The sequence below is a fragment of the Thermothielavioides terrestris genome, chromosome 1 (assembly GCF_000226115.1).
Source record: "Thermothielavioides terrestris NRRL 8126 chromosome 1, complete sequence".
In the NCBI taxonomy this organism is placed as follows: domain Eukaryota; kingdom Fungi; phylum Ascomycota; class Sordariomycetes; order Sordariales; family Chaetomiaceae; genus Thermothielavioides; species Thermothielavioides terrestris.
In genome coordinates, this window is record NC_016457.1 from 10078035 (window position 1) to 10101509 (window position 23475).

The 23475-nt window shown below is 49.5% G+C and overlaps 5 protein-coding genes across 5 annotated transcripts; 3 read left to right on the top strand and 2 right to left on the bottom strand.

Moving 5' to 3' along the window:
- Nucleotides 1–249: 249 nt before the first annotated feature.
- THITE_2142623 (uncharacterized protein) lies at nucleotides 250–1491 on the top strand (the record flags this gene model as incomplete). The annotated part of the gene is made up of 2 exons (XM_003651108.1): nucleotides 250–609; nucleotides 664–1491. The coding sequence occupies 2 exons, from the start codon at nucleotides 250–252 to the stop codon at nucleotides 1489–1491; spliced, it is 1188 nt and encodes a 395-aa protein (XP_003651156.1).
- A 697-nt stretch (nucleotides 1492–2188) lies between these two features.
- On the top strand, nucleotides 2189–3843 carry THITE_2142624 (uncharacterized protein; the record flags this gene model as incomplete). The annotated part of the gene is made up of 2 exons (XM_003651109.1): nucleotides 2189–2561; nucleotides 2636–3843. The coding sequence occupies 2 exons, from the start codon at nucleotides 2189–2191 to the stop codon at nucleotides 3841–3843; spliced, it is 1581 nt and encodes a 526-aa protein (XP_003651157.1).
- Nucleotides 3844–7966: 4123 nt separating this feature from the next.
- On the top strand, nucleotides 7967–12353 carry THITE_2142625 (uncharacterized protein; the record flags this gene model as incomplete). Its single annotated transcript, XM_003651110.1, has 4 exons — nucleotides 7967–8155; nucleotides 8231–8699; nucleotides 8826–10579; nucleotides 10650–12353. The coding sequence occupies 4 exons, from the start codon at nucleotides 7967–7969 to the stop codon at nucleotides 12351–12353; spliced, it is 4116 nt and encodes a 1371-aa protein (XP_003651158.1).
- A 92-nt stretch (nucleotides 12354–12445) lies between these two features.
- THITE_47736 (uncharacterized protein) lies at nucleotides 12446–14613 on the bottom strand (the record flags this gene model as incomplete). The annotated part of the gene is made up of 3 exons (XM_003651111.1): nucleotides 12446–13470; nucleotides 13531–14071; nucleotides 14245–14613. The coding sequence occupies 3 exons, from the start codon at nucleotides 14611–14613 to the stop codon at nucleotides 12446–12448; spliced, it is 1935 nt and encodes a 644-aa protein (XP_003651159.1).
- A 419-nt stretch (nucleotides 14614–15032) lies between these two features.
- On the bottom strand, nucleotides 15033–15838 carry THITE_2169785 (uncharacterized protein). The gene has a single exon (XM_003651112.1). It carries the CDS (start codon nucleotides 15696–15698, stop codon nucleotides 15294–15296), a length of 405 nt encoding a protein of 134 aa, XP_003651160.1. The 5' UTR covers nucleotides 15699–15838; the 3' UTR covers nucleotides 15033–15293.
- Between the last annotated feature and the right edge of the window lie 7637 nt (nucleotides 15839–23475).

The following is a 23475-nucleotide window of genomic DNA, read 5'->3' on the forward strand; positions in this document are numbered from 1 at the left end:
AATTTGCCGCCGTTAGTGTACGATTACCCAGATAGTGGCCGCCAATATTGGCCGACTTCCTCCGAACGGCAATCATGTCTCGAACATACGCAGGTAGCCAAGAAAATGAAATTCTACAAAGAAAACGGACAAAGACGTGATCCAGGATCAATTGGGAAGCAGTAAGCCCCGTCTTTACCATTCAACAACCGATTCGAACTCGAGAAACGGCATTGCGGCCTGCGCGATATCGACAAATTCAGACGAGTCATGCGCTTCGCTCTGGCCTTGAGATCGTCCTTGGTGGCGATAGCCGTCTTGCTTGTCGGGGACCACCATGTCCTCGCGGAACCTTTCAGCTTTCCACTCCCCAATGGATTCCCGTTCCCGAATGAGACTGCTCTGGAAGAGCTGTTCACACGGGCAGGGGGCAACTTCACCAACGCACCTCTGGCGCCCCGGTTCGATGATGACTCGTTGACAAGCTGGAAGCTGCAAGCGTTCAACGAGTTCATGGAGGTGGCTTTCTTCACACAATTGATCGCCAACATCAGCAACAGCGTGCCAGGCTATGAGCTGGACTCGGCTACCAGGGAATATGTTTTGTCTTCGCTGGAAACCATCCAGGCGGTATGTCACTGCCGACCCGGCGACCATGAAGTACTGACCCTGAAACGTGCGCAGCAAGAGGAGATGCACGCGTACAACGCCAACGACGCCGTCCGGCACTTTACAAACGGCTCGCACATGTTCCCGTGCACTTACCAGTTTCCCGTCTCGACTTTCGCCGAGGCTGTCGACTTTGCGCAAACCTTGACCGACATGTACATCGGGCTCCTGGCCAACATCCAGCAGCGGACGGCCGAGCACCTGGGCTCCGACTCCAACTCGATCGTCTACGTACTGGCCCAGGCTTTGGGCCAGGAGGGCCAGCAGTCGGGCTGGTTCCGCTCCCTGCGGAGGCTTCCGCCGAGCGCCGAACCCTTTCTGACCACGTCCACGCGCGAGTTCGCCCTGAGCTGGATGCAGCACTGGATCGTGCCAGGCAGCTGCCCCAACATGGAGGACATTCCACTGCGCATTTTGCCGCCACTGGCCATCACAGCGGTCTCGGTTGGGGACGCGTCCCACAGCGGGAACGTCACGTTGGTTGCGCCCGGAGCAGTGGACCCAGATTCGCAGCGCGTCGCCTTCGTCAACGGCGCACTGGTCCCCACCGTGGTCCCGTTCAAAGTCCGGCGGACCACGCCTTGTAGCGGCGATGGCCGGTTTGCGCATCGCATGGAGGGTGGCCAGAACGTTGTGGCGTCGACTGAAAGGGCGGTGTCTGCCAGCATGGACTTGGAAGATTGCATCGCATCGACCGAGATCGTGGCCGACATGCCGTATGCACATAATGTCATGCACGGGTTGGTCCTCATGGCCGTGGTGGAAAGCCGTGAGGAGTTCATCACTGCTCAGGATGTGACTGACGCGACTGTGTTTGGTCCGGCATTGCTCGAGTGGAGCTAAGACGTATGGGAGCGCGTCGGATATGCTGTTGGTTCGGTCCTGCACACGCAATGTGACATGGACTCGAAGAGCAGGCCAGCGCACAGGGACTCGGGGCAGTGGGTGCCGTGGCTCCTAGGCCAACAAAAGGCCATGGCCTAGACGGAGAAGTCCCCAATCTCGTTACGATGGATAGATAATTCTCCTTGTTGGCAGCCAGGCTGCCCGGATAATACACGATTACGGTGATTACACGGCGAGGTGACGCTCCCTGGTCGAGAGGCAGAGGTTTCGAGCGGTCTAGTGAGCACTTAGCGCATCACAGAGAGGAACAACGAGTCCGGGAGAAGGGAATAATCCCTTGGCCACCACACTGGAGTTGCCGGTCAAGAATCCCAAGATTCCGCTTGTCGGCGCAGTATTCGGAGAAATAGTAGTGCGGATATGCTGTGCGATGATGGGAAATATGCCGAATGGCGCGGTGGGCCGAACGGAGAGGGCCCGGTGAGTGGATGAGCGTGCGCCCAGTGACAAGGAGGTTTACGGTCAAGCACATTTCTTTATGTAACTGCAGTTTCCTGGCATGTGGAAAGTACAAACCAAAGGCTTTCGCGACTTTAAGCTTGCCCAATCTTTGCATTTGGAACCTGTTTTACCGAAGTTTTGCGCGGAATCACATCGGCATTCCACAGACCGCCAAGACAGGCACTCAGGCCAAATGGCGACCATGGACCATGCGAGGCGGACACGTATACCGTGGTTCAAGATGCTGGCCATTCGAGACATAGTCACGTCACAAGTGTTAAAGTACAACTACCCGGGCAGCGGCACTCTCGATGATCCCTACATTGTCATGTTCCTAGAGGACGACCCCAGAGATCCGATGGGCTTCCCGCTGTGGCTGCGCTGGATCATGTGCATCGCTGCCGGATATGTCACGTTCTCAGTGGCGTTCATTTCCAGCGCCTTCAGTGGCAGTATCCGTGAGATCTCTCAGGATCTGGATGCCAGTCCTGAATCGGCCACGCTAGGTCTTAGTCTGTTCCTGTTGGGGTTCGTTCTCGGCCCATTGCTTTGGGCTCCGTGTTCAGGTGAGTAAAAAGTTCATGTATTCCTGCAATTACAGGGATCTGGAGTCGCTGATAAAGTTCCCCAAACGTCACAGAGCTTTTCGGACGGCAGCTCATTCTCTTGTCCACAACTGCGATACACGTCTTCTTGAATATTGCAGCGTGCTTCAGCCAGACCCTCACCGTCCTTCTGCTGCTCCGTCTCCTATCTGGTGCTTTCGGAGCGGCCACGCTGACCAATTCCGGAGCCGTCATCGCCGACATTTTCTCGCCAAGGCAACGCGGGCTCGCTATCACCGTCTACGCGCTGGTACCGCTCTTCGCCCCGGTTTTGGGACCCGTGGTCGGGAATTTTGTTTCGGGCATCTTGGGTTGGCGCTGGTGCATGGTCTCGATGGCGTTGCTGTCCGCAACGGCTTTGGCTGTGGCCACTATGGTGCTTCCTGAGACGTACGCCCCCTTCCTTCTTGACAGGAGGGCCCGCCGGCTCACCGAGATGACGGGGCGGCATTACGCCTCCGCCACGGCCAACGCTAGAGACAACGATGGCAGCCAACGCCCGTCATTCGCTACCACGCTATCGAGGCCCTTCGTGCTGGCTGCCAACGAGCCCATCATCAGCCTTCTCGCCCTGTATCAGGCTGTCGTCTTTGGCACACTATACTTCATGTTTGCCGCGCTTCCTCTCGTTTACACCGACATCTTGGGCTGGCCCAGAGAGAGGAGCGGCCTTTCGTTTCTCGGGGTTGTGCTTGGCATGTCGCTCTCGGTGCTGTTCGCCGTCTGGGACAATGCACGTTATGTAAGGACATTGGAGCGGCTCAAAGAGGATGCGGCTCCGCCTGAGACGCGTCTTGCTGCCTGTTGTCTAGGTGGCGTCAGCATTGTGGTCGGCTTGCTTTGGTGTGCCTGGACCGCTAGGCCTGGGCTCCCCTGGCTCATCAACATGGCCTCGGGTGTGCCCTTCGGCTTCGGCATCGTCCTGGTCACGATCGGTTCGACCAACTACCTGGTTGACGCCTACACCATTTATGCCGCTTCGGCACTGACAGTCTGCATTTGTGGGCGGGCCATCTGGGGGGCGGTGTTTCCAATTTTTGTACGCAGCATGTTCGCATTCTTCGGCGTGCAGTGGAGCCTGGCAATTCCTGCCGCCATGAGCCTCATCTGCCTCCCATTTCCGTTTGTATTTTATTGGTTTGGACCAGCAATTCTCGAGCGGTGCAAATATGCAGGCGAGGCTCGTAGGGCAGCAAAACGGGCGAGGCGACAGGTGGACGAAAACACCCCGTTGCTAGCATAGATGACACACATAGAACGCCGCTCTTGCAGATTGGTTTGTAAGGTTGCAGCTGTATTTACAACAGAATTAACTCGCTTCATGACATTCGACTTCCCATCTTCAATCCATTGTTGTCTGATTCTCACCGGCACATCCTTTGTTCACCCACATGTGGCGTGGTCTCTTCTCTTGCCTCGTCATGCAATGGATTACCACATGCATTTGAGTTAACAGAAGAGCGACCGCCGTGGCGCATGGCATAACCATCCAATGCTTGGGGTTGTTTGGTATCGGTCACTGGCTGTCCATAATCCATTGCCTGGCTAGGCGTGACCAAGGCTCAAGCAAATGGTATAGGAACGAAACACTATACCATCATTGACAAGTCGCCGAATTTCGGTGTGAGCTCGGCATGTGGTAATCCGACCTCAACCCTGGCACAGGATCTGACAAAGCGGGGCGCAAACTTGATGGCCCGAAGCGGTAGCGGTGACATCTGCTGGACAGTTTGGGTGTATATGTATATGTACCCGAGGGTTGAAGGAAAAGTGGGGATTTTCGCAACCCTCTCTCCTTCTAGGAGAGAGGGTTATAAAATCGTAGGACACCACCCTTTGAATGGGACAGCCCTATACCCAATTTTGTATGTAAACGTGTCCTAGCCCAAGGTATCACGACTGTATTAACACCTATACAACCGCGTCAATTTAAACCTAGTGGACATTATTGTAATACTTTTCTTAGTGTTTCGAATTGCCAACTATACCACCGTTAGCCTACCCTACCGAGCTACCTAGCGCCTACGTGGCTCGCTAGCTACTCTAGGCGTAGGCACGCTATATAGCTAGCTACCTTCGCAACTGCTCTACGCCTAGTATTCACGATATGGCTAGGAGGTTTAGCTATAGTAAGACCTCTGTTACTAGGTATTTCAAGGCCCTTCGCGATACTAGCTCACCAGCATTGAATATCTGTTGTATCGCTAGGCGGCTATATACGTTTACCGACGTAGAAGACTATACCCTCGATATATATATATAGTAGCTATCTACCTTAAGATCCTTGCTGGCCTAGGATCTTATTGAGGGCACTATAAATCGCCTATAGGTACGTCGTAATCCTTCTACAGGCCCTATTAGCTATAGCTAGTAGGCGCATTAGTAGTTTGATTATCCTATATACTTCTTAATGAGTAGAAAGCTAGTAGAGGCTATACGACTATCTACCTAGCAAGAGATCGATATACTAAATGAGTTCTTTAACTACTTTAAAGATGCTATTAAGAAATATAATATTATAGCGGCTAGTTGTTAGAACGTCGACGAGATAGGCTACTGTTTAGCGATACTAAGTAGGAAGTTCTAGATCTTAGCTATTAAGGTAAAGAAGAACAAGAAGGTAAAGGGCTATTCCTTAATATCGAGGGTCTTACTATCTATTTACTATATTATTTTCTTAGCTAGAGCTCCTTGACTTCTATAATAGGGAGTCGATAACCCTAATTAGCTATAGCAATACTATTAGCGATACTATTCCTATATATAACATCTTTAAGTGCTAGCTAAACGAGAACTAGGAGGTCGATAGCTTTAATAGCGATATCTACTTCAATGTCTTAGAAACTACGTTTAATAACTATACTATTATAGCTAACTAGATCTAGCACTTTAATAAGCACTTTTTTAGGTACTATCTTATTACTAAGGTGTATAAGCTTATACTTAAAGAGTAGTTTAGCTATAGCGTATACAACTTCTAGAGCCCTAACGACGTAGTTAAATCTAAATGGAATAATATACCTCTAGAGGAGCGTATCTATCGCTTATTAGTAATAGATAGCTTCTTAGGGTACTACGCATTAGATATCTATAAATACTGCCTTATATACGATATCATTATCGTCTTCCTACCGCTATATTCATTATATAAGACGTAGCCAATAGATATAGGTATATTCCAATATATTAAAAGCGTATATTAAAGGCGGCTTCGCTATATAATTTGCTAGGGCGAGCTAACCTTTATATATATATAGTTCGTCGAAGGCCTCTAAGAGATCCTAGATATAGGCTTTAAACGTAGTAAGATCATCGCTAGCTGTACAAAGTCAAGGATATTCCTACTGAACTATGCCCTTTATATTAGTGAGCTCGAAGATGCTAACCTTAAAACCAACATTATAGTATATTCTTTGTTGCTTTTAAAGCAAGATCGCTAGGAATTGGCTATTCGAGGTATTGACTATCTCTAGAATAAATATAACAATGTGTTTAGCTTCCTAATGTACTATTGTATCGAAGATATCGCTACTACGATATAAGAAGGTTAGCTTATATAGGAGCACCTTGCTATATTTATAACTAATAAGAATAAACGGCTATCATTAGATACTTCAAAGCGGGCTAAAGGGCGTTTAGTCTAACTATCTAGCGTAGTTATTAGTAGTATATCTATCGAGGATATCCACTATATATAAGCCGCTTATAATCAGAGATATATAGAGGCTATTACTAAGTAATCTCGTAAGGCAGTAAAGAACATTGTATACGCTAGGGAGAAGGAGCTTAAGAAGGAGTAGATAGAGTGGAAAAGGATACTAAGCAACAAGGTTATAGGCAATAGCCACTTATAGATAGCAACTTTCGAAGAATTCTTTAAGAAGACTAGCTAGATCAACGACTTTATACCTCTTAACCCTAATAACTGTTTAATCTTCAATAAGTAGTATAGCGAGGATCCTTTAGCCAAGCCTATCTTCTTTATTAATATAGGCGAAGAACTGGATACTAGTAGACTAGAGCGACCACTATACGATTTCCTAGTACTAGAGCTATAGCTAACGTAGAGCTATATCTAGGTAGGCGATAAATAGGAGCCACTTATCGACGAAGATAATAGCCTCTCCTAGATACAATTTAACGACGATAATATCGATGATAATGCCGACGATAATAATGAGTCGCCTCTACTATAGAGAAACATTTATAATAGCGAAGGCACTTACGAACCGGTATACAATAGGATTAGTAAGATCATTATAAAGTAGCGGGTATATAAGGCGAGGAAGTATATAACGTAAAATGGTATAGCTGGAGAGGATTATACTACAGTGTAGTCTACAGTATAGAAAGCTCAATACTAAGATTCTATAGCTAGGGAGGATTATAATAGCTCACTACATATATAGATATACTCGGATAGCAACAGTGAGCTAGTATCTATAGGTTTAGCCGCCTTATAGTAAGTAGGTAGTAGTCAGAGGCGTATAGTTAGGGGAGTAGTTAGGGTATATAGTTAGGGTATATAAGCTAGCGTTATATTATATAATTATATTTCAATTTAATCTAGATTAGATTTTATTGTATTTTTAAGCTTTTTAAGCTATCTTTCGTATTTGCCTACATTTATAGACCTAATCAATTCGACGTAGTTGTAGATTGCAATACCTTGGGCTAGGACGCGTTTGTATACAAAATTGGGTGTGGGGCTGTCCTATTCAAAGGGTGGTGTCCGATAATTTTGTGACCCTCTCTCCTGGAAGGAGAGAGGGTTGCGAAAATCCCCACTTTTCCTTCAACCCTCGGGTACATCACGATTGGCATCATTTACTGAAACCGCCGATCACTCAACGTCGCTTTGGGAAAAGACAACCAAGCAAACGCTAGCACAGCTGGCACGGGACACACTCTGCCTGTCACTGGCGAGTGGCGCTGAGACAACCGTTGTCTGTTGGCCAACGACTGTCCCGGCGCCATGCCGAGCCCGAACTCAAGCCCAAGTCCGGCTGTCTCTTTTGAGGTGACTTACACTGGACGGACACTCGGGCGCTTCACGGAGTCCTAAGGAACATGTACCTTTTACCTGCTTTGCGACAGCCTTCCTCTCCGGGAATAACTCAGGGAGGGAGGCCCCTGGCTTTCCCGATTTGGCAGTATCGGGCCCGAGAGCGAGGCATCCGAGCAGGGGACACACCACTTCGCTCCGGCAGCTCATTTATAGCAACCTTCGTCGGCAACACACAGGTTCAAGTCATGTTTCCGACAAATATCACTTCTTTGTCTTGCGTGTTGCTCGCGCCCGGGCAAGTGAACCGCTGCAGGTCCCATCTTCACGCCAATCGTCCGCCAACAAGCGGTGTCGAGCCATGACGGACGAGGAGAAGCGAGCGGGCCCGGACGACGTGGCGGCGCGTCGCAGCCTATCAGCAAGGCTGCTGACTTGGTTTGGCTTTCCAAGAAACCCTCCCATCCCGGAAACGCGCCAGCCTACCCCGGAGTCCAAAGCCGGATTCTTCAGCCTCTTGCTGTTTTCGTGGCTATCTCCCATCCTGGCTGTCAGTACCCCAGTTGTGCTCGCTCCTCCTTCTACCTGTTGAAGGCGATGTTTAGCTGACCCGAACTCGTCATAGGTCGGTTACCAACGGCCCTTGGAACTCAACGACATCTGGCTTCTCCACCCAGACCGCAGCACACGGACTTTGGCTGAGAGGTTGAAGACGAACTTCGACAACAATCGCACAAAGGGAGTGAAGAGGCCGTTGACATGGGCAGCCCTGCAGACGTTCAAGGCAGACTTGACGACTGGGGGTCTGGCAGCTCTGGTGAGCAGCCTGGTCCAAGTGCTCATCCCCTTCGTCCTGAAGTACCCCATCGCGTTCGCCACCGAGGCCTACCAGGCGCGCGGCCTGGGCGTTCCGGGACCTCCGATCGTCCGTGGTATTGGCTACGTGCTGGGCATCATGGGCATGCAGATTCTCGGCAGCATCGGCTATAATCACTTCTTCTACCGCGGCATGCTCGTTGGCGGACAAGCACGGTCGGCCCTGATGGCCGTCATTTTCGACAAGGCCATGACAATCTCTGGGCGCGCCAAGGCAGGCGGAAAGATCGAAAGCCCGTCTCTGCCGGCCGGAGTAAAACCTGGAAGCGAAGAAGAGCAAAAGATCATTCGGGAACAACTGCGTGGCCAAGACGGGACAGGAGCCAAGGGCGCCACTACCGAAGCTTGGGACAACGGCCGAATCGTCACTCTCATGTCTGTCGATACCTCGAGAATCGATCAGGCCTTCGGCTGGCTTCATATGCTGTGGTCAGGACCGCTCTCCCTCATCGTCACCACTGTCCTCTTGCTCCTCAACCTGACGTACAGTGCTGTCGTCGGACTCGGCCTCTTCTTCGCCACCTCGCCGCTCGTCGCATACATCGTGCGAACAATGATCCAAAACCAGAGACGCATCAACAAGATCACCGACGAGCGAACCGGCATAACACAGGAAGTCCTGCAGGCTATCCGCTTTGTCAAGTACTACGCCTGGGAGGACGACTTTCTTGCCCGACTAAGCGCCGTGCGCCGCCGCGAGATTCGCGCCATCCGGTACCTGTATGCCCACCGCAATGCCGCCATTTCAATAGGCATCGCGGTCCCCGTCTTCTCGTCCATGTTGACATTCATCACCTTCTCGCTTACCAATCACTCGCTTGAACCGGCCGCCGTTTTCTCGTCGCTGGCACTCTTCAACCAGCTCCGTCTGCCCCTCATGGTGTTCCCCATGGTGGGCGGCTTGGTCCTGGACGCTGTGCAATCCCTGACGCGCATCGAACACTTTCTTCTAGCTGAGGATGCGGTTGAAAGGGCAGTGGCTGACGAGGCCGTGGATCCCGGCGGCCTTGCCTTGGACATCCAGGGTGCTTCGTTCACGTGGGAGCAAAGCGCGCCTCCCAGTATCGATGAGCGAAACGGCAAGAAGACCACTTCGCAGGACAAACCAAGGCAGACGGGCCAATCCCCAAAAACCCGCGCAGCGGAGAACCCTGAGAACGGGCGCGATGGCGAGGCCGCGCCGTTCACGCTCGACGACATCTTCCTACAAGCTCGGCCTGGCGAGCTTATTGCCATTATTGGCAGCGTGGGCTCGGGCAAGACTTCTCTGCTGTCGGCTATTGCCGGAGACATGCGCCAAACTGCCGGTTCGTTGAAAGTCAAAGGCAGACGAGCATTCTGTGCCCAAGTCCCTTGGATCCAAAACGCCACCATCCGCGACAACATCACCTTTGGTCAAGAGTTTGATGAACAGCGGTACGAAGCAGTCGTCGAGGCATGCTCTCTTTCCCACGATCTCAAGGTCCTTCCACATGGGAGCGCAACCGAGATTGGCGAGCGCGGCATCAATCTGTCCGGAGGCCAAAAGCACCGCGTGAGCCTGGCCAGGGCCATCTACTTCGACGCTGACGTCGTGCTGCTTGACGATCCCCTTTCCGCCGTGGACCCGCACGTCGGAGCCCACATTTTCGAGCATGCCCTCTGCGGTCTGCTGAAGGAGAAATGCCGGATCCTTGCCACCCACCAGCTCCATGTCCTTCCCCGATGCGACCGCATTGTCATCGTCGAGAAGGGAAGGATCGTTGCATACGACACGTTCGAAAACCTAGCGGCTTCCAACGCTACCTTTCAGCAGATGGTGGAAAACGTCAACTTCGAGGAGAGGGCTGTGCCCAAGGCGGAAGCTGCCCAGGTTCAGGACAGTTCGGAGAGGTCAAAGCCTCCGGGCACCGGAGATGTGCTCATGCGGGAGGAAGACCGTCAAACCAAAGGCGTCTCGACAGCGGTCTATCTCAACTACCTAAAGTCTACTGGATCGCTCATTTTCCCTCCGCTGGTCCTCCTCATGCTGGCGGTTGCTCAAGCCGCCAATATTCTCACCAGTCTCTGGCTGGCCTGGTGGTCAAACAACCACTTTGGGTACTCAACGGGCGTCTACGTAAGTAATCGGTTTCCTTCTTCACGTTGAAACTCCCCAGCAGCAAGGCCAAGTCTCTAACTAGATCTAGATCGCCATATACGCCGCCCTCGGGGTCGCGCAGGCCGTTCTCATGTTCGTTGCGACCCTAGGGTTTACCTTCTTTGGCACCAGATCCAGCAAGTCGATGCTGCATCGTGCTGTTGAGCGCATTCTCCGGGCACCCGTCTCCTTCTTTGACACCACACCCCTGGGCCGCATCATGAACCGCTTTTCCAAGGACATTGATGTCATGGACAAGCAGCTGACCGAATCACTGCGCGCAGCTGGTACGACGGTTGCCACTCTCATATCCATTGTCGTCCTCATCATTGTGTACTACTATTATTTTGCCATTGCGCTGGTCCCGCTTCTGATCGTGTACGTCGCGTCCGCGGCGTATTATCGCGCGTCCGCGCTCGAGATCAAGCGGCATGAGTCCAACCTCCGCAGCACCGTTTTCGCACAGTTCAACGAAGCCGTCGTCGGCACGACCACCATCCGCGCCTACGGCATGCAGAAGACCTTCTCCAACCGCCTCATCGCGGCGATCGACAACATGGACTCAGCCTACTACCTGACCTTTGCCAATCAGCGCTGGCTTGGCGTTCGCCTGGATGCTATCGGCGTGATCTTTCTCGTTGTCACCGGCATCCTCGTCGTCACCAACCGCTTCTCCGTCCCCCCTAGCATCGGTGGCCTCGTCCTCTCCTACGTCGTCTCCATCACGCAAACCCTCCTCCTTGCCGTGCGCCAAATCGCCGACGCCCAAAACAACATGAACTCGGTCGAGCGCATCCACCACTACACCACATCCATACCCGACGAAAACTCCCCTGACAGCGACACCAACACGCCCCCAACCGTCCGGCCGGCCACTGGCCTCGCCCCCACTTGGCCTCGTCACGGCGCTGTAACCTTCAACGCAGTCTCCATGCGCTACCGCCCCAACCTGCCCCTCGTTCTCCAAAACCTCACGCTGTCCATTGCCGCAGGCGAACGCCTCGGCATAGTCGGCCGCACAGGTGCCGGCAAATCAAGCATCATGGCCACGCTCTTTCGGATGACCGGCCCGCTGGCTAGCGGATCCATCGTCATTGACGGGGTCGACATTGCCACCGTGGAACTGAAAGAGTTGCGGAGCAGGCTGTCGATCATACCGCAGGATGTAACGCTCTTCCGGGGAACGGTGAGATCAAATTTGGATCCGTTTGGGAGGAAGTCAGATTTGGAGCTGTGGGGGGCCTTGAGGGCGGCAGGCTTGCTTGATGACGGCGACAAGGAGAGCGAGGACGTGAGCCTGGTGGACGAGGGAACCGGGGACGGGGAGGAGGAGAAGGGCAGGCAGAAGAACAGGATAACGTTGGAGACGGTGGTGGAGGCGGATGGGGCGAATTTCTCGCTCGGGCAGAGGCAGCTGATGGGCCTTGCGCGCGCACTTGTGCGAGACTCGAAGATCATTGTGTGCGACGAGGCGACCAGCTCCATCGACTTGGAGAGTGATGCCAAGGTGCAGAAGACGATGGCGGAGGGGTTCAAGGGCAAGACGGTGCTATGCATTGCTCATCGGCTGAAGACCATTGTGGGGTATGACCGCGTGTGTGTGATTGACAACGGCACTGTGGCTGAGCTGGGGACGCCACTCGAGCTTTACGATCTTGGTGGGCGCTTCAGGGGGATGTGCGACCAGAGTCAGATTGGGCGGCAGGAGATCGAATTGGCTCAGGGCGAAGGGAAGTCATGGACATCTGTGTAAAAGGTGGGAGTGGCGGCCACTGAGAATGGAGAGACATTGAGGTGAGGCAGCCCGCGGGTTGTTTTTAATACTACAAAACTTCATTTCGTCTGTCAAACAAGCTGGAAAACATCGCTCCAGTTCTCCCATCCGACCTCGGCCTCGGTGTTCACATGGCAATCCACACTTGCATCTGCAAGCGATATCGACGCGTCTGCAAGCTCCCTCTGCGCCCTCGTAGCACGCAGCCGCTGGATAAACGGCGGTTCGGGGGCAGCCTCCCTCTCCATCTCCGAGTCAAACAACTCGGCTCGCCGTGCATCCCAGGCTTCCAGAGTGAGATCACCAAAAGCAAGGTAGAACTGCCGGTGGTTGTCGGCCCCAGCGGTGAGCTCAAGATGTTCATCAAATAGCCTCTCCACCACCCGCCAGGCGTCGGCCACACGATCGCCGCTACAGCGCCGCCGCAGCTCGCTGATCACGTAGATGTATGCATCCGCCGAAGGCCGGGAGTGGGTGGTCATGCGCCAGAGGAGCGGCGGCGCAAAATGTGGGTGATGCTGGATCTCGTGACCGAGCTCCAGGAGTTGCAGCCCGGTCTCAAAGATGAGATCGTGCTCTTCTTGAATCTCTGGCAGGTGTGCGAGCCCCAGCCTGGGGTGACTGGCCTTGAAGCGGATGCGGGCGATGGCGAGCTTGGTCGTAAGGACGGACAGGGCGTGAAGTGGGATACGCATATCGCAGCGGTTGAGGTACTTTTCTTGGAGAACCTTCCAGAGTTCTGCGACGGCCTTCTCCTTGAGAGCCGGAACCCGCGAGTCACGGGGGCTTTTGAAAATCTGAGCGACAATTGCAGACGTTCGCAGCCAGTGGATGGTCTCGTATCGCAAGAGGACAAAGAGCATCTCGGTCGGGCCCGTGTGCTCGAGCGGAAACTCCGTCATGTCCAGGTGTAGCTCGCTGTCGTTGACATTCAGGGGGAGACGCATGTCGCCGAAGGCGCAGCGGATGTACGGATGGCTTGCGGTTGCTGTTTTAGGCTGCACACAAGCGTCTAGCCGACGGAGCTGCCAGAAGAGGCGGATCCGCATCTCTCGTTCAAACACAGAGAGTTTTGGCACATCGTGCTCCTGTTCGCCTTCCTCGCGACTTCGCATCTCGGGATCCGAAGGCGCCGCATAGGCTTCTCCATCAAGACCCATCTGGAGGGCAAGTCGTACGGCCACAGCCGCTAGCGTGCAAGTCAAGTCGGACAATGGGTCGGCCAGGAGGAAGAGTGTCAAAGCCTGAAGTACCTCGAGGTCCCTGGTGACGAAAAGGTCTGCAGCCATTAGCGACTGCAATGTTGCTGTTTTGTATCTCTGTAGGAGGACACTTCGGGTCTCTCCGAAGAGTTTGTCGCACTCCTCGGCAGAGAGTGTAGTGATGGTTAGTGTGTAGATCGCAAACATCATCGCTTGCAGAGGCTGCTGGATGGCACTTAAGTCGAAGATGACATCCAAGATCCTCTGCTGCAGAGTTGGGACATGCACAATCTTGGTCAACGGGTTGACCTTGTCAATGAAGATATGCCACAGCTTGAAGATATGGATCGGTTCGGGGTGCAGCTGGCGCACATCTGGCAGTGACGCCCGGGATTGGAACAAAGACTGGAGGGGGCTGCCATTTGTCCCTCGGCTGCTCTGGGGAAACGGCGTTAGGCCATTCCCCGCGAAGGTCTGGATAGGCGGATGCCGCAACTGTGTCGTATTAGCCTCGGGTATGCCTTCTCGCGCATCTCTGGCGGTGTGTCGGGTGTGCACATACCTCAGGAGGGAGAGATGCCCAGAGGCTGATGGCGCCATTAGCTTCGCGGACAGGAAAGAAAGTTGCACAATTCTTACCTTTTCGGTGGGTCGTTGGCTGTCCGCACTTCCGGCCTCTCCTCTGCTAAGTCCGCTTGAAGCTTGGTTGACGGCGCGGTGGGGGTTGCTCGTTCACTGGCATCCGGAGCTGGAACGAGCTGCTCTAGGCCCGATTGGATCCAGACATGACTTGGCGGTCCAAAGTCAATGCCGTGCTTTGCCAAGAGAGCTTCGTACTCGTCAAGCCGTGAGCGCAGTTCATGGTCGGCTGGCCGCTTCCGGGGCCTCGCCAGGGGCGGAGCTACGTAAACGCATTTGGCCTGGGCCTTGGCGCAGTTCGAGCACGGGTCCGTCTTGTCGCACCGCACCTTTCGGCGCGCACATAAGCTGCAGGCGTACGTGCGCGTCCGAGGTGTGGAAGATGTTGGGGACTCCATAGGGCTTCGGTAGTCAACGTCCGAGCATTTGACTCGGCGAAACCAGAGATGCAGTTGACGTGGTTAGACGTTTTGTCTTTGGTCTTTACGTGAGATGTCGAGGGGTCGGGCCCGAGGTGTGGGTCCGAGGTCGGGTGTCGGGTCTCGGCGGCCCAATTTGGTAATTGAATGTCCGAGCCCAATTAAATGCACCCTAAAGGTTGGGGCGGCTGTCGAGGCAGAGGAATTCCCCGATGACGGATAGCTCACATAGTCTAGGGATGAGAATGGTTTGTGCTTGCGAACTCGCTGGGGCCAGTAGCGTCGTACATGAGCTGGCCGCAGGGCTTGATGATGTGGGCGGGGATGTGTGATGCGCTGACAGAGTGTTTTGCCAAACGAGCTCCTCAACTGCCTAGAAGAATCGCAAAAATCCAGTAGAGTGGATAAGGTCTTGTGCAAATTGCTGCCAGCTAGTACTACTGACTTGTGTATAGAGGGAGTTCCTCCGTCTTTGGCGGAAACACCCCGCTAGCGCCCTCGGCCCTCTGGCTCGGAAGCAGGCGCTTCTTCCGCCGCACCGCCTCTAGCGCGAGCTGCAGCTCTGGGTTGGTGGCGCCTGTGGCCTCCGCTGTCCTGATGGCGTCTAGCACAGCCTGCTCCTCCTCATCTAGCCGCCGCCACCGCGTGCACTCCTCTTCCTAGCAGAACAGCAGCGCGATTAGCTTGCGCTGTGCATGCACGCTAATCGTGGGTAGCCGGCGAGGCAGGCCGCGGTCGATGATGCGCGTGTTGACCGTCATAGGCGATATTTCATCTGCTATTGCTGCTGCCGCGCCGCTCCCTGCGCTGGCACTTGGCTTGGGTATAATGTAGCCGTGCTTCACACAGGCAGCGAAGACCTTCTCGGCGAGGGGCAGGTTGTCGGTAATGCCAGCTAGAACGAGGGAGGTCGCATCGAGGTAGCGCGGCTGCGATCCTGAAAGTTGGTATGCGAGGAGCTTCTCCATTTGCTGCGGGCTCATGTCGACATTATCCTTGGCGTCGTTGGCAAAGTTGGGAACAGCATTCTGGATGATACCCCAGAGGGATGGAAGCTGAGGCATCTTGACTCTGGAAAATCAAGGATTTGAGGATGTCTGTTGGAACCGCTACATAGAGGCGAGCAATTGAAAGCTGTCGCGCTTAGAGCACCCAACAGCGTAAGAATGTGTCACGCTATAGCGAGCAGCAGGGGTGTGGAGCGATGGAAGGATTGTAGCAGAGCATTGGAATGCAAAGAAACGAAAAGAGGGGACAAAGCGTGGTTTATATACGTTACATCCAGGAGTGGGGATGCTATAGCCCAAGCGCTCTGCCAAGACCGCAGAGCTCTGAACCCCTTACCCCTGATGTAACAGAATGCGTTGTGTAGGCTCTATGCCTCAGGCATCTCGACGGCCCCGCTGAGGTGCGGGATTTTCCCTCTAATAAGTATTTTTTGCTTTGCGAGGAAAAAGGACGCAGTTCGAGGTTCAAGACATGACCTTTCTACAGCTCCCTCCCAACAGAATGAGTACATTGAGCTGGCTGTTGGCCTGCAGAATCGCAAACGTGCCTAGCTCACCTAGATCGCTTCTAGCTAGCGGGACCGTGGACTCCAAATCTAGCGGTGCAGTTGTTTGTTGAGGCAGCGCCAGGGATTGGAGGCGCGCTATAGCGTTCACGAGAGCGCTTGTGAGAGTCTCTCACTGTTTTATAGCACATTGGTTGGTCTAAAGTCTCGTGTGAGCGTATTCGAGATGGACGCTGCCATTTGGAATACGCTCACTACTCACACTGCATCCACTTTCCCACAAGGGTTGATTTATAATTTCGCGATATAGGGAACTAGTTATAACCGATGAGAAGAGGCTATGAACTCACAGCTAGTTTCTCAACTGGATTTCATATAACAACCAGCTTCCTCTTCGACAAGTCTAACTTATAGTGACTATCTAAATATTTAGCAACTTCCACTGCTATTCTATGTTAACAAAGCGATTCCTAAGACGCTTATTCCAACAATGACGCCTCTCACCCGTGTCGCCATCATTGGCCTCTTGTCTAGCGCTAAAACGGCCTAGGCGTCAACTGCCTACCTGCCCTACCTGCTCTCGCCGCTCGGCCAGTCCAAGTACTAGATAGTGGCCTTGCTCAACTCGTCGGTGAATACCGCGCGCGCCGCCATTGCTATATACAACCTGCTGCCTGAGACACGTGCGTATAGCGACCTAGCCAAGCTAGCCGCCAAGTGGTCTTAGCTTCGGATCAAATGTCCTAGTGCCTAGTGCATTTACGGTCTAAGCGGTTCGGGATGCTGCAACACTAGGATAGGTACTTTCTCTCTTGCTAGGTAAGGCAGTATAGTAGGACAGGTCGTTTACAATAGTAAGGAAAGAAAGGTTGCCCTCTAGAAAAATGTTTGCCCAGTTTCTCCGATTGACAAAAACTCTATATCAGGGTACTTAGGTAAGATACCTTCTAGAGGTACCTAAAGATATAAGGGCCGGCGTCTCGGGCCGATTCCCTTATAGACGTTTGCCAACTCTTCGGGTAAGCTACCGCTATGCTAGAAAACGGCATAATGTAGGTAGTCGGAGTCTGTGTTGGCTAACAAGGGACTTTGGAACTGAAGCTTCGCAGGTCAGCTTGTCAGTTGGTCCCTCCATTGTATACACCAATCTGAACTTTCTTTGTAACACACTAGCAAGGTATTGCAAGCCGAGACAGACTTAGGCGCATAGATGAATTACTGCAAGGTGCTAGAAAGGCGTCTTTCTCACTGACACAGGTTCATTAACGATGAATCTGCAGATGCAAGCATACAATACACTGAGGAGGTAAGCAGGAAAGGACGTTACATGTTACACGCCGATGGTCCTCGGTGACCATCTAGCGGTAAACGTGTGAGGGTGAGAAAGATCAATGCCTCTCAGCCTCGTCAGCTGATGAGGCGGCACTCCTGAACACTAGTATGTGTCACAAAAGTATATTGATGCAGTCTGTCTTCCTACGAAGGGGTTCCGGGTGAGGTTCCCCTTTTAAGGGAACGCTCGTCACCCCTGACCGCGGTGCGGTCATGGGTGCCCTTGCCACAGTTGCGTGTGACATTACACTTCAACTATGAAATTTCTTATATGTTTTCTAGAGAATTCTAAGTCATTATCTCCCGACTGTCAACGATCTAAGATGACGGCAACCCTACTAACTCACTTGGCCAACGCCTTTTCGGAAGTTATGCCGATTAATATATTCTCCGATTTGCACGAGCCTCGCATTGGACCCTGCAGCTAGGCACACTCGGAGCATATCTAAAATGCTCTTACAGACTTTAGGGACTAGGCACGGTCGGGGTGCTTAGACCTATTCTGTCTAATTCTATAGTTTATTATAGATAAAACATCTCTACTAGAACGACCTGTAGTGGATTGGGGTGATGGACTACCTGGACATAGGGGGACCCAGTTTTTCTGCTTTTCTGTTTATCTCAGAGCGTTGCATTCGTTGTCAGGGGGTCTAGCCCTCTGATCACATATATTTAAGTGGGCTAAGCCCATCTTCTTTATTATCAAGCAAGATATTAAGCAGTTGTCAATATACGTTCGTTGATACCACGTTGGTGGTCCTCCTTCTTCTAGGAAGGCTATTGAGCCTCTCCTTTCGTTGTTCTACCTCTGTCTAGACGGTAGGCATTCGAGCTATTGAGCTCTAACCATATTCTTGTTGTCTTTTGTCTTTCTACTATATCCCACTAGACGCACCTAAGCTACGTGTCTTCCTCTTAGGAGACATCCTTCCTCCTACTCGATACGTATTATCTTCATCTGTCCAAAGGTACATTGTATTCCTTTAGGAACTATCTTGTATACCTGATCCTAGGTATAGTAGGGTAGGTTGGTATAGAGGTTTTGCACCATTTCAGTAGATAAAGGACGTTAGGCGTTGTTCTTAATCCTTAGGTTTCCTATTGCCAAATAGTGCTTAGGGTTAGGCTAAAACTTGCAACAAAATTTATAAAAACCTCTAAAATACATTAAGCTATCTACAATCTATCTAGAGTTGAAGTCCACTTCCTTATATCTATTTTTGTTAATTAGTTATAAATTTTTAAAGTTGAGGTGTTTAAGAAATCGAAGGGGGCTACTAAGACTAGTGGCTCTACTTTTCCTATTAGCAATAACCCTTTTTGGCAAGGCCCTTAAAACAGCTCTACAATATATTAGCAATAACCTTTTTTAACAAGTACGACCTATAAAATATTAGCAATAACCCTTTTCGGAATATATCACTACTGCACTATAGCGCGGTAGCACTAGGAATGTTAGCAATAACCTTTTTCGGAAGCGCTATATCGCTATTGTACTATAGCGCTATTGCGCTAAGGATATTAGCAATAACCTTTTTTAGAAGCGCTATATCGCTATTGTACTACAATATCGTTGTACTAAGGATATTAGTAATAACCTTTTTCGGAACCTATATCACTATCGCACTATAGCGCCGTTGCACTAAGGATGTTAGTAATAACCTTTTTTGGAAGCGCTATATCGCTATTGTACTATAGCGCTGTCGCGCTAAAGATATTAGCAATAACCTTTTTCGGAACCTATATCGCTATTGTACTATAGCGCCATTGTACTAAGGATGTTAGTAATAACCTTTTTCGGAACCTATATCGCTATCGTACTATAGCGCTATTGTATTGACTGTGTTTAGTACGACTATAGCGATTACAGTGTAGTAGCGATTATAGCGCTTCTAAAAAAGGTTATTGCTAACATCCTTAGTACGACTATAGCACTACGGTGTAGTAGCGATTGTAGCGCTTCTAAAAAAGGTACTAACTTCCTTAATACGACTAAAGTACTATAGTATAGTAGCGATATAGCGCTTCCGAAAAAGGTTATTACTAATATCCTTAGTGCAATGGCACTATAGTACAGTAGCGATATAGCGCTTTTAAAAAAGGTTATTACTAATATCCTTAGTACGACGGCGCTATAGTGCGATAGCAATATAGCGCTTCTAAAAAAGGTTATTACTAATATCCTTAGCGTAATAGCGATATAGATTCCGAAAAAGGTTATTACTAATATTAGCTTTCTAGATGTTCCTAGCGTAGTAGCTTATTAGTATCCAACTTGATTAGTACTATACCGCCTTTTCTACAATAGGACTATAATAAGACCTCTTTGGACCTCTCTTCTTATTAACACTATATACCTTTAGCCTAACATTTTTACCTTCCTAAACATTAATTCGTCTCTCTTTCCAACTATAATCCTACTTCTCAACTATATTTCGCTCTCCTAAATACTTTTTATAAAAGGAGAGAGCTACTACTTATTAACAACAAAATCGCCTCGCCTAGTAACGCTATCGAGCTTTACCTCCTAGACTTGCTAAGCCCGTTATCCACTTCTATTAACCTATTCCCCTTTAAATATAAGTTCTTAGTACTAATCCTTCCCTTAGGCTCTTTCTTAACAACGAAATTTCCTTGCCTTAGCCTTAGTAAGCTTTAATTGTACTACTACTTCTTTCCCTATTAGGCCTATTACAAAGTATAATCTAAGACTAGGAACAACTATTGTAGCCCTAACTATATAACTCCCTCTCCGACGTAGTTAGATTTATATCTCGGTTAGTTGAAGAGGAACTATACTTATCCCAATAAGTATCTATATATCTATTATTCGACTTATTTGGCTTTATACCTTAGGTTCAAAAGGACGAAGGTAGCAAATTATCATCTTAATAAGCCTAAGGGAAAGAGAAAGAGAAAGCTCCTCTAGATCTTATAGCAAGGCCCTCTAACTCTAGTCTACCTACTCTAAATAGTAGCTCTACCTTAGGCTCTATCGTAATTGCTACTATAGCGGATCAACTAGAACTCTAGGACCTTCTTTAAGACTACTAAATAGACGACCTCTATACTAATAATATACTTCTATACTAGCCTAATCCTAAATAGCCTAACTAGGTAAACCCTAACCTCGCTAGGCAGATTCTTAAATATAAGGCAAATATCAAGGAGCTCGACGATGCTTTATATAGGTAGCTAGGGAAGATATTAATCTCTTAAGATGTAACAACCCTCTAATTAGCTTCTTAGTATATAGCTAACTAAAGACAAAGGGGCTTATAATCCTCTATACTATAAAAAGCTATAGTTAGGATATATAATATCTGGTCAATGCTTTTACAATTGTCTTCTAACTTATAAACACCTTAATACTCCGCTTTGTCACCTACCTCGTCGCCTACCTTAGGCCCTAATATACCTACGCTACTACCTATAGCGAGCTCCGCCTTAGGACCCTAGAGCTACGCCTCGTCGCCTACACTAGGCCCCGCTTTAGGATCTTAGAGCTACGCCTCGTCGCCTATTATAGGCCTTGCCTTGCGACTCTATAGCTATGCCTCGTCGCCTATACCGGGCCCCGCCTTAGGATCCTAGAGCTATACTTCGTCGCCTATTGTAGGCTCTGCCTTAGGACCCTAGAGCTACGCCTCCTCGCCTATACTAGGCCCCGCCTTAGGACCCTATAGCTACGCCTTATCGCCTATACTACGCCTAGCCTTAGCCCTTATATCCTATCTAGAACCACTTTTAGCCTTTTTTATTCGATGCCTTAAGCAATTTCCTTTATACTTCGTTAACGAATATAGAGCAATAGACACTTTTATAGGACAGTATTAGGCTCTTTATACCTATAAAAACTATACCTTTGCCTATAGCTTACTCTATAATATCGCTAATATCCTTTAGAGCTGACCTAACAAATCCTTAGAGAATCCCTCGACGGAGTTGCCTAATATCCTAGATTCGTAGTATATTAGCCTATAAGAGTATTCTACTAATCTCGACTATCGCCTTATATTTAAAGGTTTCGACTCTCGACGACTAGAACCATTATTACTACCTCGCCTTTATATATCTACCTACTATAGCTAGATATTGGAAATAGCTTGCCCGTTTATTATATCCTTCGATGTCGATAGCGTCTATACGTTTAGCGATATATTAGCTATATACTATAAGGGAATTCGCTAGTTTATAGATATATATATCAACTTTAATATTATAGTGAACGTCTACCTTAGTATGTCCGTCTTCCCTAATATCGACTTAGTAGATCTCTAATAGTAAATAGCTCCTCTTTATAAGATCCTATACTACGCCTTTGGCTAGGTTATTAGGTAGGAGCTAATGACTATCTATATCTTCTTCCCTTGCCTATATAAGTACCTACTCTTAAACGATAAGCTACTTAATGCTATACTCCTCTCTAGTGACTAGTTCTCGCTTTAGACCGACGTAGTTCTACTACTAGCGATTGCCAAAGCTACTACTATTATTACTAAAGATAGTAAAGAAGTACTAGACTTAAACGTTCTATAATATCTCCCCTAGTCCTACTATACTATAGCCCTCTTAACGTCTATACCTTTTGAACTAGTTAACTATAATCAAAATATTAGCGCTACCAACATCGAATTAGGAGGTAACCTAACTAGTACTCGTCGGTAGATCGTAGGTCATTACCTACTACTAACTACTACCTATTAGCTTATAGAGATCCTAGTCTCTAAGATCTAAGGGAACGAAGAATGCTAACGCCTCTTCGACGACTTCATCATTTACTTCGCCTATAAAAACATTAAACTACAGTTTATAACCTTAAGTATAGAACTTAACTAGGCCCTTCCAACTATTTTTAATAAACTTATTTAACACTAGGATAATTGTTTCAATAGAGAGCTCTTTAACAAAGACTAAATATTTATCGACCTTAGTAAATAGAATATAGCGATCTACTCTTTGCTTCTCTACGACCCCCCTAATAAGAGGGTAAAGACGTTTCTTTACTAGAATTATTGCCTATAAACTACTATCGACTACTAAGAGAATTAGCTTCTTTCGTATTATCCTAGCAGTGACTATTATAAGAGTAGAGACCCTACCCCCGACGACGCTATACCTACCTAAGCTACCCCTAACAACACTATACCTACCTAAGCCACCTTTAACGACGCTATATCTGCCTAAGCTACCTCTAATGATGCTACCCTCGCTAGAGCTATACTTGCTAGCGCCTTACCTATAAGAGCTATACTCGCTAACGCCTTTGATCTAGATAGCCTCGATAGCTCTAACAATAGCCCTGCTAATAGCTCTAGCCCTAGAAGCCTAGCGCTACCTAGCGATACCTAGGATAATGTCTAATAGGAGGAGTATAATATTGTATAAGGCTAGCCTATCTTTAACAACTAAAAACAATGGAGGTTAGGCAAGAACTTTCTAAAGCTATAGGTCGCGTTCTACCTATAGGCATTGACTAACGAGGCTAGAGGGATAACTATTATATCCTATTTAAAAGGTACTAATATAGCTAGTAAGCTTATATATTCTTAGTACTATAACCTAATAAAGGTACTATTCGACGTCTAAAAGGTTTATACTCTCCAACCCCTAGTTTATAAGAACTTCGCTATCGACCTACTATATCTCTAGTCGCTCTACTAGCAAGGACAAGGGTCTATCGTCGACTAAGCGGTACTGAAAAAGGCGTATATCCTCTCTAAGGAACGTATAGCGCTCAACTTATATAAGTACAACAACTGGTTATAGAGTATTTATAAAGAACATTGTATCTCCCTTATCCTCTTCTATTAGATCTACTCCGACTAGGAAACAATTGCCCCTAACCTGCCTAATAGCTCTACTCTACTTAGGGTTAGGGTTAGGGTTAGGGTTAGGGTTAGGGTTAGGGTTAGGGTTAGGGTTAGGGTTAGGGTTAGGGTTAGGGTTAGGGTTAGGGTTAGGGTTAGGGTTAGGGTTAGGGTTAGGGTTAGGGT